Genomic DNA, 12704 nt, shown 5'->3' on the forward strand with positions numbered 1-12704 from the left:
ACTGACAACAGACAAATGTTGCTGCTCACCATAGCACCACCATGTGGCCCAAACCAGTTCTTTGTTGCTTTTCGACAGGTAAATAAATGAAACCACTACTAGTGCATTTTCACTTACGTATCTTTTACTCCAAAGATTCCGTCAAATCCTGATTTTTCTGTCCAGTGCTTCATCACCATCTAGTGGTACAACTACTGTCTCCCCACAGTAAATGATACAATATGGTTATGAGGTCATCCTGACCAGGATCAATAAATCAGTCAATATATCCACTTCAGCTGCATTAAACCTCTTTAGCCGTTACTCCATCGACCCACGAGCATAAATCCAGACAAATGGACACGGCGGGCGTTTAGTCTTCATCACACGAGCCCTCTGATATCCTAACCTCAACCTGACTGCCTTTCAAAAGAGTCGATTGAAGAAGAATAGGACAGGAGCCCATTGAATCACGGAGATGGATTTCATTGTTAAAGTTGTGGTTGTGAGGCGGGCGCATGTGGTCCTGCTGATTACGCTCATTCACACAGGAAAAAGAGAGAACGAGAGAGAGAGAGAGAGACACTGACGTTCACTGATATTCAGAACGTGCCTAAAAACTGAACACAAAGTGGAAAGGAGACGTGAAAGATATCAACTGAAAAACAACCAGTTTACTGGGAATTGCATAATCATTACAATCAATGAGCAACAGTCACCCTCATTCGACAATAGACAAATCTTATATACAGGTTACTCGAGGTGTACAGTAGTATTTAGGTTGACTATATAACATTAGTTACTAAGCAACAACTGAGCTGGATTGCATTCGTGATTCGCGATTGAATTCAGAGCGGGAGAGGCTAGGAAGTGATGATCGTATGGCTATCGTGATGATTCGCGGATCAACGAACGGTACAAGTACAACAAACAAGCTCACTGTGAGTAGTTCACCATTTAAACAACTCGATATCTGGATATAGATACGAACTTCAAGCCATCTGGTAACAGCAGGAACACGGGGATCAAATCTCAGTTGTCATTTAGTAAGAAATGATCGAACAAATAAAATCTTTATTACATTTCAAGTCAAATAAAATGTACAATTCTATAGTTACAGCATAGAAACAAAACAAAACAAAAAAATAAACGAAAAAGTAAAAGTGCACTTGCAGGGGGAGACAAACTTATCACACGATGCAAATATTTGATGTCGGACGCGACATGTCGGGACCCCCGTCTTTTCCTCTGGGGCCGATAACAGACTGTCCTAAAACACAGAATCCGGACCTTTTTTTTCTGGAGGCCTCGTCTCCAGCCTGGCGGGATCGATGGATGTCAAGCCCTCTATCAGAGCACCGGGTGGGCGGCGCAAGAGTTTCCTAAACACGACGCCGAGGCGGAACCAACTGTGGTTTCCTGTGACGTCCGTCGTACAGTAAGTGCACCGAAAAAAACGGGTCACCGAGAGAACAGGAAGCCAACGACTCAGCAGGCGGATTCAACTTTCTTCATCTTTCACTGCAACGGCACCGAAACCACGGCGAGCGCAGCGCGGTGTGGTTTTGATGAAGCCTAAAGACTTTAGGACCTTTGGATTCAAATAAAATATAACATTTCTCCTCTTTGTGCTTTTTAAGATGAACCACAAGTTCACTTCTGTGAGCGATTGGACCTTTACCTTCCACAAAATGGGAAATGGGGAACATATGCTTTACACCGGCGGTTCCCCAAACTCCCCCCCCCCCCCCCCCCTGTGGACTCCCCGAGGTTTCCTTAAAAAAAAAAAAAAAAAAAAAGCTGTGGACCCCGAATCTGAGCTTTAATTAGACTAAAATCTAGAGACGTCGAACAGTCGACAATCAAAAGCCTTCGAGAGGAAAGCCATGGGAAGTTTCCCCGAGGCTTACTTTGGATCATACAAAGTCTTATTCTGGTTTTATTTGACATGTGCAACTCTAATTTTGACCGCAGGCGCCCCGCTGTGCTATCATAATTGGGAACTGCTGCCATGGATACAAAACATCAGGAATATCACCAAGGCCATTTGTTTTGTTTTTTTTGTGTTTTTTTACAGTGCATTCAAATGCAAAAATAAACTACTCAAATGTAAGACTATGTGATCAATAGACTGACTTTCACTGGGGTCTATTCTGACTTTAAAACTCTAAAGTTACACGTAAATCCCTCTGACGGTAGAAATAAAGCAGGACTCCTTAGAAATGAAAGAATTAGAACTGTCAATACCAACGACGGGCTGAATTTATGGGACGTGAAGTCAAACTAAATCAAAAACCATCAATGTTGTCTTAATGAAAATAAAAATCTACCGTGAATCAAAACTGGAAAGATTTTCTGATGACTATGCAAAAAAAACAGTATTACAAGAATAACTTAAAGACAGTGATGTGCAAATGCAATAGGCATGTTGGCTTTACTAAAACCATAATAATAATAATAATAATAATAATAAAGCACAAAAATAAAACAACATCAGGGCCACACACACAACCTGTCCTTGTCTGGCGAGTCGCAGAGAACATTTAAGGATGAAGGTTTCTCTTCTTCATCCTCCCCCACTGTGGTCACAGTCGTGGCTTGTCCAGTCCAGATACGGGGACATAAAGACGGACCCCCGACGGGTGAGAGAAGGCGTCTCCCACCGAAGGTCGGGGGGGGGGGTTGCAGTGATCTCCGCGACCACCTGTGGAGGTGATCCGAGGTGTGTGAGACTGCAGGGGGAAATGGGTCACACACACCCAAAAGCACCTGGAGCTGCAGTGTGGGAGGAAGCAAAGGTGAAGCCCACTGACGAAGACGGTCGTTGCTTCGGAATCGTCCTCGAGTCTCTAACCTGTAGGGGGCGTCTTTGTCTGCGTGGGCCTGCGGGCACGGGTGGGCGTCCAGCCGTCTCCTAGCAATTACACTGCTGCTTGTTCTGTGTGGCGGCTCCTCTCGGCTGTCGCAGCTGCCTCAGTGAGGCGTCGCCGTACTGGATCCCTGAGCCCATCCTCTCTGGGTCCAGCTCGCCTGAGGAGAAGGGAACGGCAGTGAGACGTGGCGGCGGCGCAAGACTTCGCGGTCGTTAAAAAAAAAAAAAAAAAAAAAGACAACAACCCCACGCCCAGAACAGACACGGCCTCTTTGACAAACAAACACACCTGAGTCTATCTTATTGAGGATGGTACGAGCACACTTCAGGAAACCCTCCTCCACGTTCTCACCGGTCAGAGCGCTCGTTTCGAGAAAAATCAGCTCTGTGCAGGGGAGGGAGAGGGAGAGAGGGGGGGGGGAGAAACCCCAGAATAAAACAACAGGATTCACTGGCCATTGTTCATAACCACTGGACACTCTCTGAACCCGTGTATCCTCCAGTCCTGAGGACAAACAGTTCTCTTGCTGCCTAATATGTTCAGCCCACGAGCAGAGGACGACATGAAGACACAAAACTTGCATTCAGTTTACTTGTCAGTAGATGTGATGTTGTGGCTGATGGGTATCAGATACCATTTTCCTGAGCGAAGCGCGAGGCCTCCAGGAAGGTCACCTCTCTGTCTGCGTCCAGGTCTTTCTTGTTGCCACAGAGGATGATGACGATGTTGGGACTGGCCAGCGTCCGGGCGTCTGTCAGCCAGTTGGTCAGAGCGTTGTACGTCTCTCGACTGCAAGACAGGAAGGACAAGTCGGTATTTGAGGGAAGACTCCTCCTTTAGCATGCTGACATGGCAAAGACTACCTTAAATACACAGAGATTCATGTGACAGATATCTTGTTAGCTGGGAGTATCTGCAAATGACTGTTTACAGACATTATATTGGCACTTCCCAGACTTTATAAAGCTCGATTTCATATTAAGATATCGCCGTGATTCACATGCAATAAAAGCAGAAATCAGAAATCTATCTTTTATTTACACTTCATTCCTTTTGTTTGATCTGGATTCCTCCTTAAAACTTAATATGTGTTTGTAGCTGTAACAATAATAGTAGTTATTACGATCTGATGATGTACTTTTTATTGTAATCTAAATCTGTTTGGGATTTAAAATGAGGGGTAATTGGGCTTTCACGAAAAGTCTTTCACTCCCTGGGGCGCGGGGCTGAGATGAGGTGAGCAGAGGGGCGTGGGTCCGTACAGTAATGGCGAACAGCTGCCTGCACTAATAGCCAAAGAGTGACGCAACTCGTTCTGCGAACACCGATGGGACCGGGCCACTCGGTCAGAATTCGCACAACTTCTGGAGGAAGTGCAGACACCATGTCACACCTCCAGTTTCTTACACCACGCAGTAAAAACTACAACAAAGGAACTCCAAACAAGTGGTTATATTATTAAAAATGACAAATTATAGCTTCGTGCTCACTTCCAGAAAAAGTCCAGGCTCAATGCAGGTGCGTTTTACCCAGCGTGCATTTGGAGACAATATTGGGGGATTAAGTGGTAAATCTGCACGTTGTAAATCAACTGTGAACGCAGAAATAATCAAGTTGCCCCTCTTATTGTTTTGTCTGTCAATGACTCGCGTTACTCACAACAATGACACTGGCTGGTAAGACTTTGCAGAACGCCCAAAGAAAAATCCTGATTTATCAAAGTGAAGGAACATAAATCAGTATTTAGGGTGTTTCTCCTTATTCTGGCTCAAATGATCTTATGTAATCAAAAACAGACTTCTTGCTGTTCGGATCAGGACCGTGGCACCATGAACCTCGACTTCTTAGGACTCTGAGTTCCTAATAGTGACACTGGCCGTAATCGAGATTGTTGACACTTCTGAATCTGCACCAATCAGACGTGTTCTTCTTGGTATTTTGCAAAATGAAATGATTGCTTTCCCCAAACGTGGTTAAAGATTCTGCACAGAGGTGTACATGTATAGTTATTCATTAAATACAACCCCACCGCCATCGCCAACCCTGGGCAGGGAGGCAGCTGGCCTTATTGCCACCCTTACCTGGTAATGTCGTAAACGAGGAGGGCTCCAGCTGCTCCTCTGTAGTAGCTGCGTGTGACAGAACTGCGCGGAGAGAAAGCAGAAACCTTGTGTGAAATATTGTGTCCGCATTATCAGATGGTAAAGCTTCACCGGGGGAGCTGAAAGACAAACTGTCCCGCGCGTCCCACTATTATCGTCGGCCAGGCGCTTCATTACACCAGCAGAGCTGCTGGGAGGTTTGAGGCCATTAAGCTCGCCACCTGCGACTTGAGGAAATCATTTGAAGCTGCGTTTTTGGGCTTGAAAACAAGAACTTGAAAGTTTCAAGTGTGCAACCTTGCAACAAGGTGAATAATGTCCAAATGAATAGATCACCTCGATGGAAATATTTTCCAGATTTAGATTCGATATGTAGGATTAATAGTTTTTCCTTTTTTAGGATTCCGTGGCTGCAGGTCACCTCAGTTTCTCTTCCTTCAAGCTAAGCCCCCCCCGAAACATGAATCATCTTGCAGGAACACAGGAGGGTGTTACCGGAATCGCTCCTGCCCGGCAGTGTCCCAGATCTGCAGTTTGACCGTCTTTCCGCCCACGTTGACCACCCTGGATCCAAACTCCACGCCGATGGTGTGGTTGGAGTCTTGTTTAACTGTGGCGGGAGTTGGGAGAGGCGAGGGTCACGAGATAAGAACACAAAAAAAAGCAGCTGTGTGAATGGAAATTGATGCATCTATTTCACTCTCCTGTGACTTAGGCTGTGAGGGGATTTATTCTACATTTCCGGCTGTACAGCTGTTAGAATATGGAGAGAGAGTGAGTGTTACATCTCCTTTGTTAACTCCAATTTTGACATCTCGCAGTATGTACGCCATGTGGGCGTGCTGTGCTTATTAAGAGGCCTCAGCTGCGATCTTCAAACACCTCATCGCCGCATCCGGGGAGTCCAGAGGAGATCAACACTATCAACCTGCCCGACTGAGAGCACAAGGAGCTAAAACAACATAACACAACCGCCTGCAGGAGAAGGGATTTTAACATGACTCACAAAAACAGAACGATGGATTTTTCTTTTTTTTTTTTCTTTTTAAATCCAGCAGTTTAAGTTTTGAGTTCCCCTCTGGGCTTACTGACTGACTGACTCACTCACTCAGACAGTTCAATAATGTGCTGTAAACCAAACACTGCATTACAGGTTTATTTGATATACTTATACAGCTCTGCAATAAAGTCTGACTGTGTGAGGCGTGCGGCGTTCAGTCTGATTGATATTGTCAGAGACCTGAAGATTTATCTCGTTGTTTTTCACGCCAGAGCTTTTTTTCTTTTATTGGATTGCACTTCACCGATCGCACCGTCTTCACTAAAATATGAAGATCTACAGCCCAGAAACGTGTTGTTATTCAGTGGGCCCCGTCTTATTTTCCCGTCAGGGGCTGTTTGTGTGGGACAGTCCAAGGCAGAGGCTGAGGTGCAGTGTGTTACAATAATTGCAAATTGTAAATGTCAGGCATCTCGAGAGGCACACACACACACACACACACACACACACACACACACACACACACACACACACACACACACACACACACACACACACACACACACACACACACACACACACACACACACACACACACACACACACACACACACACACACACACACACACACACACACACACACACACACACACACACACACCTCATCTCATCTCATCACTGTGGCCTGAAACCACACAGCAGTCAATGAATAACTTTCTCTGGAGGAACTCGTTGAAAAGTTCAGCTGAGTGTAACGACACTTGCAGCCTGAGAGAGTTGATTTCATGAGGCGCGAAACGACGCACGGAATCAACAACACTCATTTCATGACTTTGTCAGCTGAAGCGCGTCTGAGTGTCTTTTTAACTCCTCTGCGGCCCTGAGACTTACACTTGTTCTCGATGAACTGGTGGAGGAGGCAGGATTTCCCCGTCCCGGCGCTGCCAATCACCAGGAATTTGAACAGGAAGTCTGGAGGCAGAAGAGAAGAGGCTGGGATCAATGCCATGACACCACAACATCAGGGTGGAACCTGTTCCTCTTTGCAACCCGCATCCTCAGGTTTCCCTCTTAATCCCACTGAGCTACTCCAGTCACAGATTCCACCAAACCCAAATTAGCCCCATAATCCCAAGGCTGTGCATGTAATCAGTCTAACAAGCCACTTATGATTCCCTATTTAATGTGTTTGTTTGGTAGGCAGTGGTGGCTAAATACCTGTGTTTGACACTGAGGTACAACCAAAACACACTGCGATTTTAACAATCTTGTCTGTTCACAGATCGCCACACTGTACGACATAAACCTAATAAACTTTGTGCGCTTCATGGAGTTGACATGAAAACACAACCTGAATCATAGCCTCCGATGGTCATGAGCTGACGTGATTGCACAAGAATAAATCGTAAGCGGGCGTCATCTGTCCACGAAAAAACCCCCCTGAGAAACGTGGACGGAGTCCTCGCCCTTGATGCCTTTTGCCATTGTAGCCTCCAAACATCTATTTGGGTTTAGCTTTAGTGTCACGCTGATCAGTACGTCGTTTCATACGGCGTTTCTACTAACGTTAGTTGACGTAAGTGGCAGGCGGCAGCGACGGCGACCAGCCCGAGTTTCTGACACGGTCAGAATCTTACAGCAGGTCACAATACCATGGCAACGTCCGTCCTTGGCGCAGTCTCACAGCGAGCCCAACGATATCGCCACGGCGCTCTCACGATTGTCATCTTTCGTCTGGGACCGCGCGTAGCGGACAGATCCACACAGGGATCCGATGGCCAAAGCCAGCTGGCTGTACAGATGTTGTTGTTGTGAAGAGGGGAGCCGTTCTCTGGAAAGTACAACCCGGCCCGCACATGTGATCCAGAGAGACTTCGGGGCCCCTGACATGCAACTCCGTCCACGGGACAAACGGCCTCTGTGTGCTCCGGCCAACGATGGCGTGGTGGGTATTTACATGCTGCGGTTCCTTTCCGACTGCGTGACATGAGATATGAAACCAAATGATGATGTGAAAACTGCATGTGTGAGTGAGCTGCGCTCACCGGTAATGCAGACAGACTTGCGCAGCCGTGTTCGTCAGGTCTGACATGAAAATAATATTTATGGTGACATTTACTTGACTTGCATAATGCGAGAGGACTTTTACAACTTCCTCTACAATTCTGTGTGGCGGCCTGAAAGCAACGAGGTCTTTAAAGAGGTAGAAACTATAGTAATCATTCATGACATGCATGAAGTATGATGTAAAAGACATTCACTGGAAATCACTTTTTTATTTTTTTTGCCTGGGTAAAACATTCACTGCCATTTCTATAATTGTAAATAATAGGATTATAGGATCTTTAAAAAAAAAAAAATCTGTCTACGTTTCATAACGCATTTTGTAATTCATTTTTTTTCTACCAGGCCGGATCAATCTGAGGTACATTTTGACCCGTGTGCTGAATTGGATGAACTGGTATCAAGATGGATAGTATTACGTTTGACTCAGATATACATTTGCTTATTTAGGTGATTTTATTGAATCGGGTTTTCTTTCTGAACGACTTTGTGTTTTCAAGGGTGCTTTTTGTGTTAGTTGGATGCAAAAGCCAAGTATATAGGTTGCTATGACTTTCTGTGACCGTCCCTGTAAACAAAGGGTTTTGGCCATATAGACCCTTTGGTATTGAAGAGTCTGCTTACAGTTCTCTCCATAATTGGTCATAGCTATTGTGTTTAAGTTGCACGGGAATACCCTAATGGGCAGTAAACTGATGGTCTGCTCTGTGCCACCGACCAACAAAATAGTATATATATATGGTCATTCCAGCTGAAAGTGTTTGAGGGATTTCTTGTGTTGCACACACTGATGAAAATATGATGCGAAGAAGAGAGTGATTTAAGTTCCTTCAATGATTAGTTAGTTCATGTAGATGTCATGGGTCTGGAGAAATGCTATTCACATAGTTGTGGTCCACTTGTTTAGTGAGCAGGAAGAGTTCATGCTATCACAAGTAAAAAAATCATTATCAAAGCAAAGTCAGAGAGTTGGAGCTATTTCAATGGGAGCGCTGTAGTCAAAGGAGAGGGGCGAGTTAACTGATAAACAGCATCATTTTTCAGTCAATAGTGTTTTTCATCAAGATGTCAAGGAAAGCCATGCTATTTTAATCATAAATTGAGTTTTGAAAATAAATGGATCGGTATATCCAGTTGAAGTTTCTGACCTGGGATCTGCTGTTGTGTAGCTCATATGTCATGGCTTGGCAAACACACCCAACTCTAACCCAGTAGTGTCAAACATTTAGTGGCAAAAGTAAGAATGTTATTTTATTATGGCATGTACACAGCGGATATGTTTCTACCGTGGGCGTCACGAAACAAAAAGATATCAACCCCTTTGCCGGCACACCTGTTGGGTAATTTAGCATCAGTTAAATACCATCTGTCTCAGCTTCCCACAGCGCACCCATTAAAAAATAGCTTCGACACAGAGTTTAATTGTAACTGACATAACTGAACATAGTGAAACTTCGGTCTGGTTAAGTGATGAGGGGGAAAAAAAAAAAAAGCCCCTGTTGTACTGGTAGGAAGAGAGTAACGGGAAATTCAGGTTGGATGGTTTGTTTCTGAGACTGTGAACCACACCTCTCGCCCCGGAAAGGCTGCTTACGTTCGACTCTAAAAGACAGCCTGAAACTTCAGTACCAGACGGAGTGCAGGCTGTGCCGGCGGAGAGAGCCGGTGTGGTAAATGATTAGTGACGACTTTTGATTAGTCGAACGTCCTGTGAATGTTCAGCTGCACACAAGGTCAAGCGAAACAGCAGTGTGGAAACCAGAGGGAGGAAAGAAGATGACGTTCACAACTTAATATGCGCTCGCTCTTGGAGCCACCTTCACTGGCCCGGTTTACGGTGCACCTTTGTTTGTTTTCTCGCGCTGGAGGTCACGCTAAGAAAAGGTGCTGGTAGTTTTCTTCTGCTGCACCAGCCAGCGCTGTATTCCAACCGCACATTGTCGCTTGCTCGGGAGAGCAGAAGTGACAGAATCCAAGCCTAACAGCTCCATTTTAAAGGCTTCCCTCGGCTTGTCAGCACTTTCCCCAGACATTCTGTATTCCCATGTGAGATCTGAATGTAACAATCAAGCTGTCAATATGTCAACGCAATTGGGAGAGGCGCTTCCCTTTCAACAGCTGCTCCTGTAGTCTTTCCACATCAGCATTAAACAAACCCCCGGGGAATGAATAAACATTGTTATTTGCATTCACTCACACCATGGCAACACTCACACGCTCAGGTGTATGTGTCCTGCCATCTACTGGCACTGTTCTCTGGGTATTTGCATAGTTACAGGAGATGTTTTTCCGATTGTATTTAGGTACTGGAGCAATGCACCATATGATGGAAGGAAAGAGTGGAAAAGACATACAAGGATCAACATTTTTCACTCATTATAAACTTTTGGTACAATAGGTGATTGATCAAAATACATAAATGTTTAAATATATTTGGCATTTTAGGAGTATTCCTTCAAATACACTCATTACTATAAAGCTACGCCTCCAAGCAAGTGCTAGATAAATAATACAATTCAATGAAGTCCAACTGAGACAAAAAAAAACCCCAAACATACCTATTGTATTCATAATGCCTTTTGCTGGTTCAGCTCCTGAGTCTCAAAAGAGACAGCGGAGAACAATGAAGCAAAAATCAATAAAAGGCTCTTACAGCTCCCATTAGCTGAGATGCTTTCACCTAAATCCTGCTTGGTTGGATAACGTTTCATACAAGGAAAGAGGGAGAGATTGTACAAGCAAGAACAGATGGTGAGAGTGAGTCTGAGTGCAACACGACAGGATGACGGTGTGCCCTTTCAAAACAACTGGGTCTACAATGTCAAGCCAATTGTACTACGTGTGCCATGAGACAAAAGTCCTCTTAAATAATTTGATGTAGCGCGAGCAACAGCAATACCTTTCTGCCTGTAGTAGTGATCAGTCACGTTGCTAAAGCTCAGAGACAGGCGAGAAATTATTTTGAAAAAAGAACAGCAGGAACAGAAAACAGAAAAACATACAGCAAACAACATAAACAGATGATAAATTCTAACATAAAGTAAACAGACCATAAACAAACACCAAATGACCACAGAAATGAGGCAGTCGCCTGAAAAAAAAAGAAGTATAACAACAGTGCCGAAGATAAACAAGACACTGAATGAATATTGCAGGGAAGTACAAGAACCTGGTCCTATTTGTTTCTTTATTTATATATTTTTTCATTCTCTAAAAAGGTCAAAGCCAAGAGGGATTAACGTTTCTCACAGAGGTTGGTGGGTCGTGTGTTTGTCTGTGGCCAGAGAACTGATGTCTCACAGGTCGTCCTTTGCACCTATGACACACTGATAACCCTCCTGATTTTCAGGTAATAGAGACAATCAACCACAGACACCCAACGTCCTCCGATGGGCCTTGAAGGAAGTTGGTCTCCTCAGGTGGAAACACACAACACAGCCTGGACTGAATGGATGCATTGTTTTTAGATCCAAGGTCACCCGACCAGCTTAACTTCACTCATGATCGTGTCACCGCGACGTGTTTGCATATCGCCCGGGTCTCGCCACGTCTCTGTTGCATTCGACGTAAACTTTTTGCCAACTTTTACCTGTAAAATGTCTCACGATCTGTCCACCCCTGCCCACTGGCCATTTAAATCAGACGACGCACCACAGCCATTGTCGGGACAGACGCGTCAGTGAAAACACAGGGTACAACCCCAAACCACTCGTGTTTGAAGGATTACGTGATGGAACAATGTGTTGTTGTTTTTTATCACCACTCAGACCAGTAGACACGATGAGGTGGCAAGTTATCCAGCGGCTAACCCAGCTTAGCCGCGGAGCTCGCTAACTAGCTGCGTTACTCAGAGCCAGTCCCGTCAACGTCCGATCGCAGGAAGCCCCGCAGAGACGTACCGTATGTCTCAGACATGTTGACCCTCGCTGCGTGAAGGAGTCAGTCGGTCCTCGGTGTTGTGACAGCTGGCCGCACACCGCTCCGGGGTGTTTATCTACGACGCTAGCGGCTTCCTTGATCCCTGCCTAGCCTTCCTCCGCTCGGACCAAACACGGCAGCTGCGTGCGACGTCACACGTCGCCTGCTGGTCCAGACGTCATTGCGTCACGTAATGTTGCGTTCAGTGTTCACAGCCACGGTGGTTAATTTAATTGTTTTAAAAATCGTTTTAACACCACAAATACTGATAAAACTGTAAAAAAAAAAAAAAAGTATATTATATATATATATATATATATTTTTATTTGATTTGTAAAGATCCAATTTTATAGTTTAATAGCTACAAGTCTTAATTTATTATCGTTTGTTAAAAATGATAATAAATAACAATACTTAATAATACATAATTATAATAATACGCAATAATAATTACTTTTTTATTTGCTTCCCAGCAAATAAAAAAAGGTGATTGAATTTTTAAGCAAAACGGGACACGTCAAGAAGGTATTTTGCGCACAATTTTGGGACACTTGTTTGTTAATTGTATTTAACATACGACAAATCTATAATAGTTTTATATAAGATATGTGATTGAGATTTGGACACAAAAGTAACATCAGTTCATAAGCACGAGTTTTGCCACGTTTGTCTGCACTAGTTAACGACGAGCATGGTTTTATATCTGGGAAATTGCAAACCTGTCTCAACAGACCATTGCATCCGTTTATTTAAACGTCTAGGATTAA

General features: G+C 44.5%; 1 protein-coding gene across 1 annotated transcript; it reads right to left on the reverse strand.

Annotated features, from left to right (window-relative positions):
• Positions 1-1760: 1760 nt before the first annotated feature.
• rab4b (RAB4B, member RAS oncogene family) lies at positions 1761-12050 on the reverse strand. The gene is made up of 8 exons (XM_080502823.1): positions 11919-12050; positions 6847-6927; positions 5450-5564; positions 4934-4996; positions 3487-3641; positions 3141-3236; positions 2834-3009; positions 1761-2754 (listed from the first exon to the last, which is right to left on the reverse strand). The coding sequence occupies exons 1-7, from the start codon at positions 11932-11934 to the stop codon at positions 2894-2896; spliced, it is 642 nt and encodes a 213-aa protein (XP_080358949.1). The 5' UTR covers positions 11935-12050; the 3' UTR covers positions 1761-2754; positions 2834-2893.
• Positions 12051-12704: the final 654 nt, after the last annotated feature.

The sequence above is a fragment of the Blennius ocellaris genome (genome assembly GCF_963422515.1).
Source record: "Blennius ocellaris genome assembly, chromosome: 2".
In the NCBI taxonomy this organism is placed as follows: Eukaryota; Metazoa; Chordata; class Actinopteri; order Blenniiformes; family Blenniidae; genus Blennius; species Blennius ocellaris.

What these genes read in the sequence shown, in the direction of transcription:
- rab4b (XM_080502823.1), bottom strand. An exon ending in GCCGGGCAGGAGCGATTCCG is followed by an intron (nt 4,997 to 5,449) that starts GTAACACCCTCC and finishes CTCTCCGCGCAG; the next exon opens with TTCTGTCACACGCAGCTACT. An exon ending in CCTCAATAAGATAGACTCAG is followed by an intron (nt 3,010 to 3,140) that starts GTGTGTTTGTTT and finishes CCTTCTCCTCAG; the next exon opens with GCGAGCTGGACCCAGAGAGG.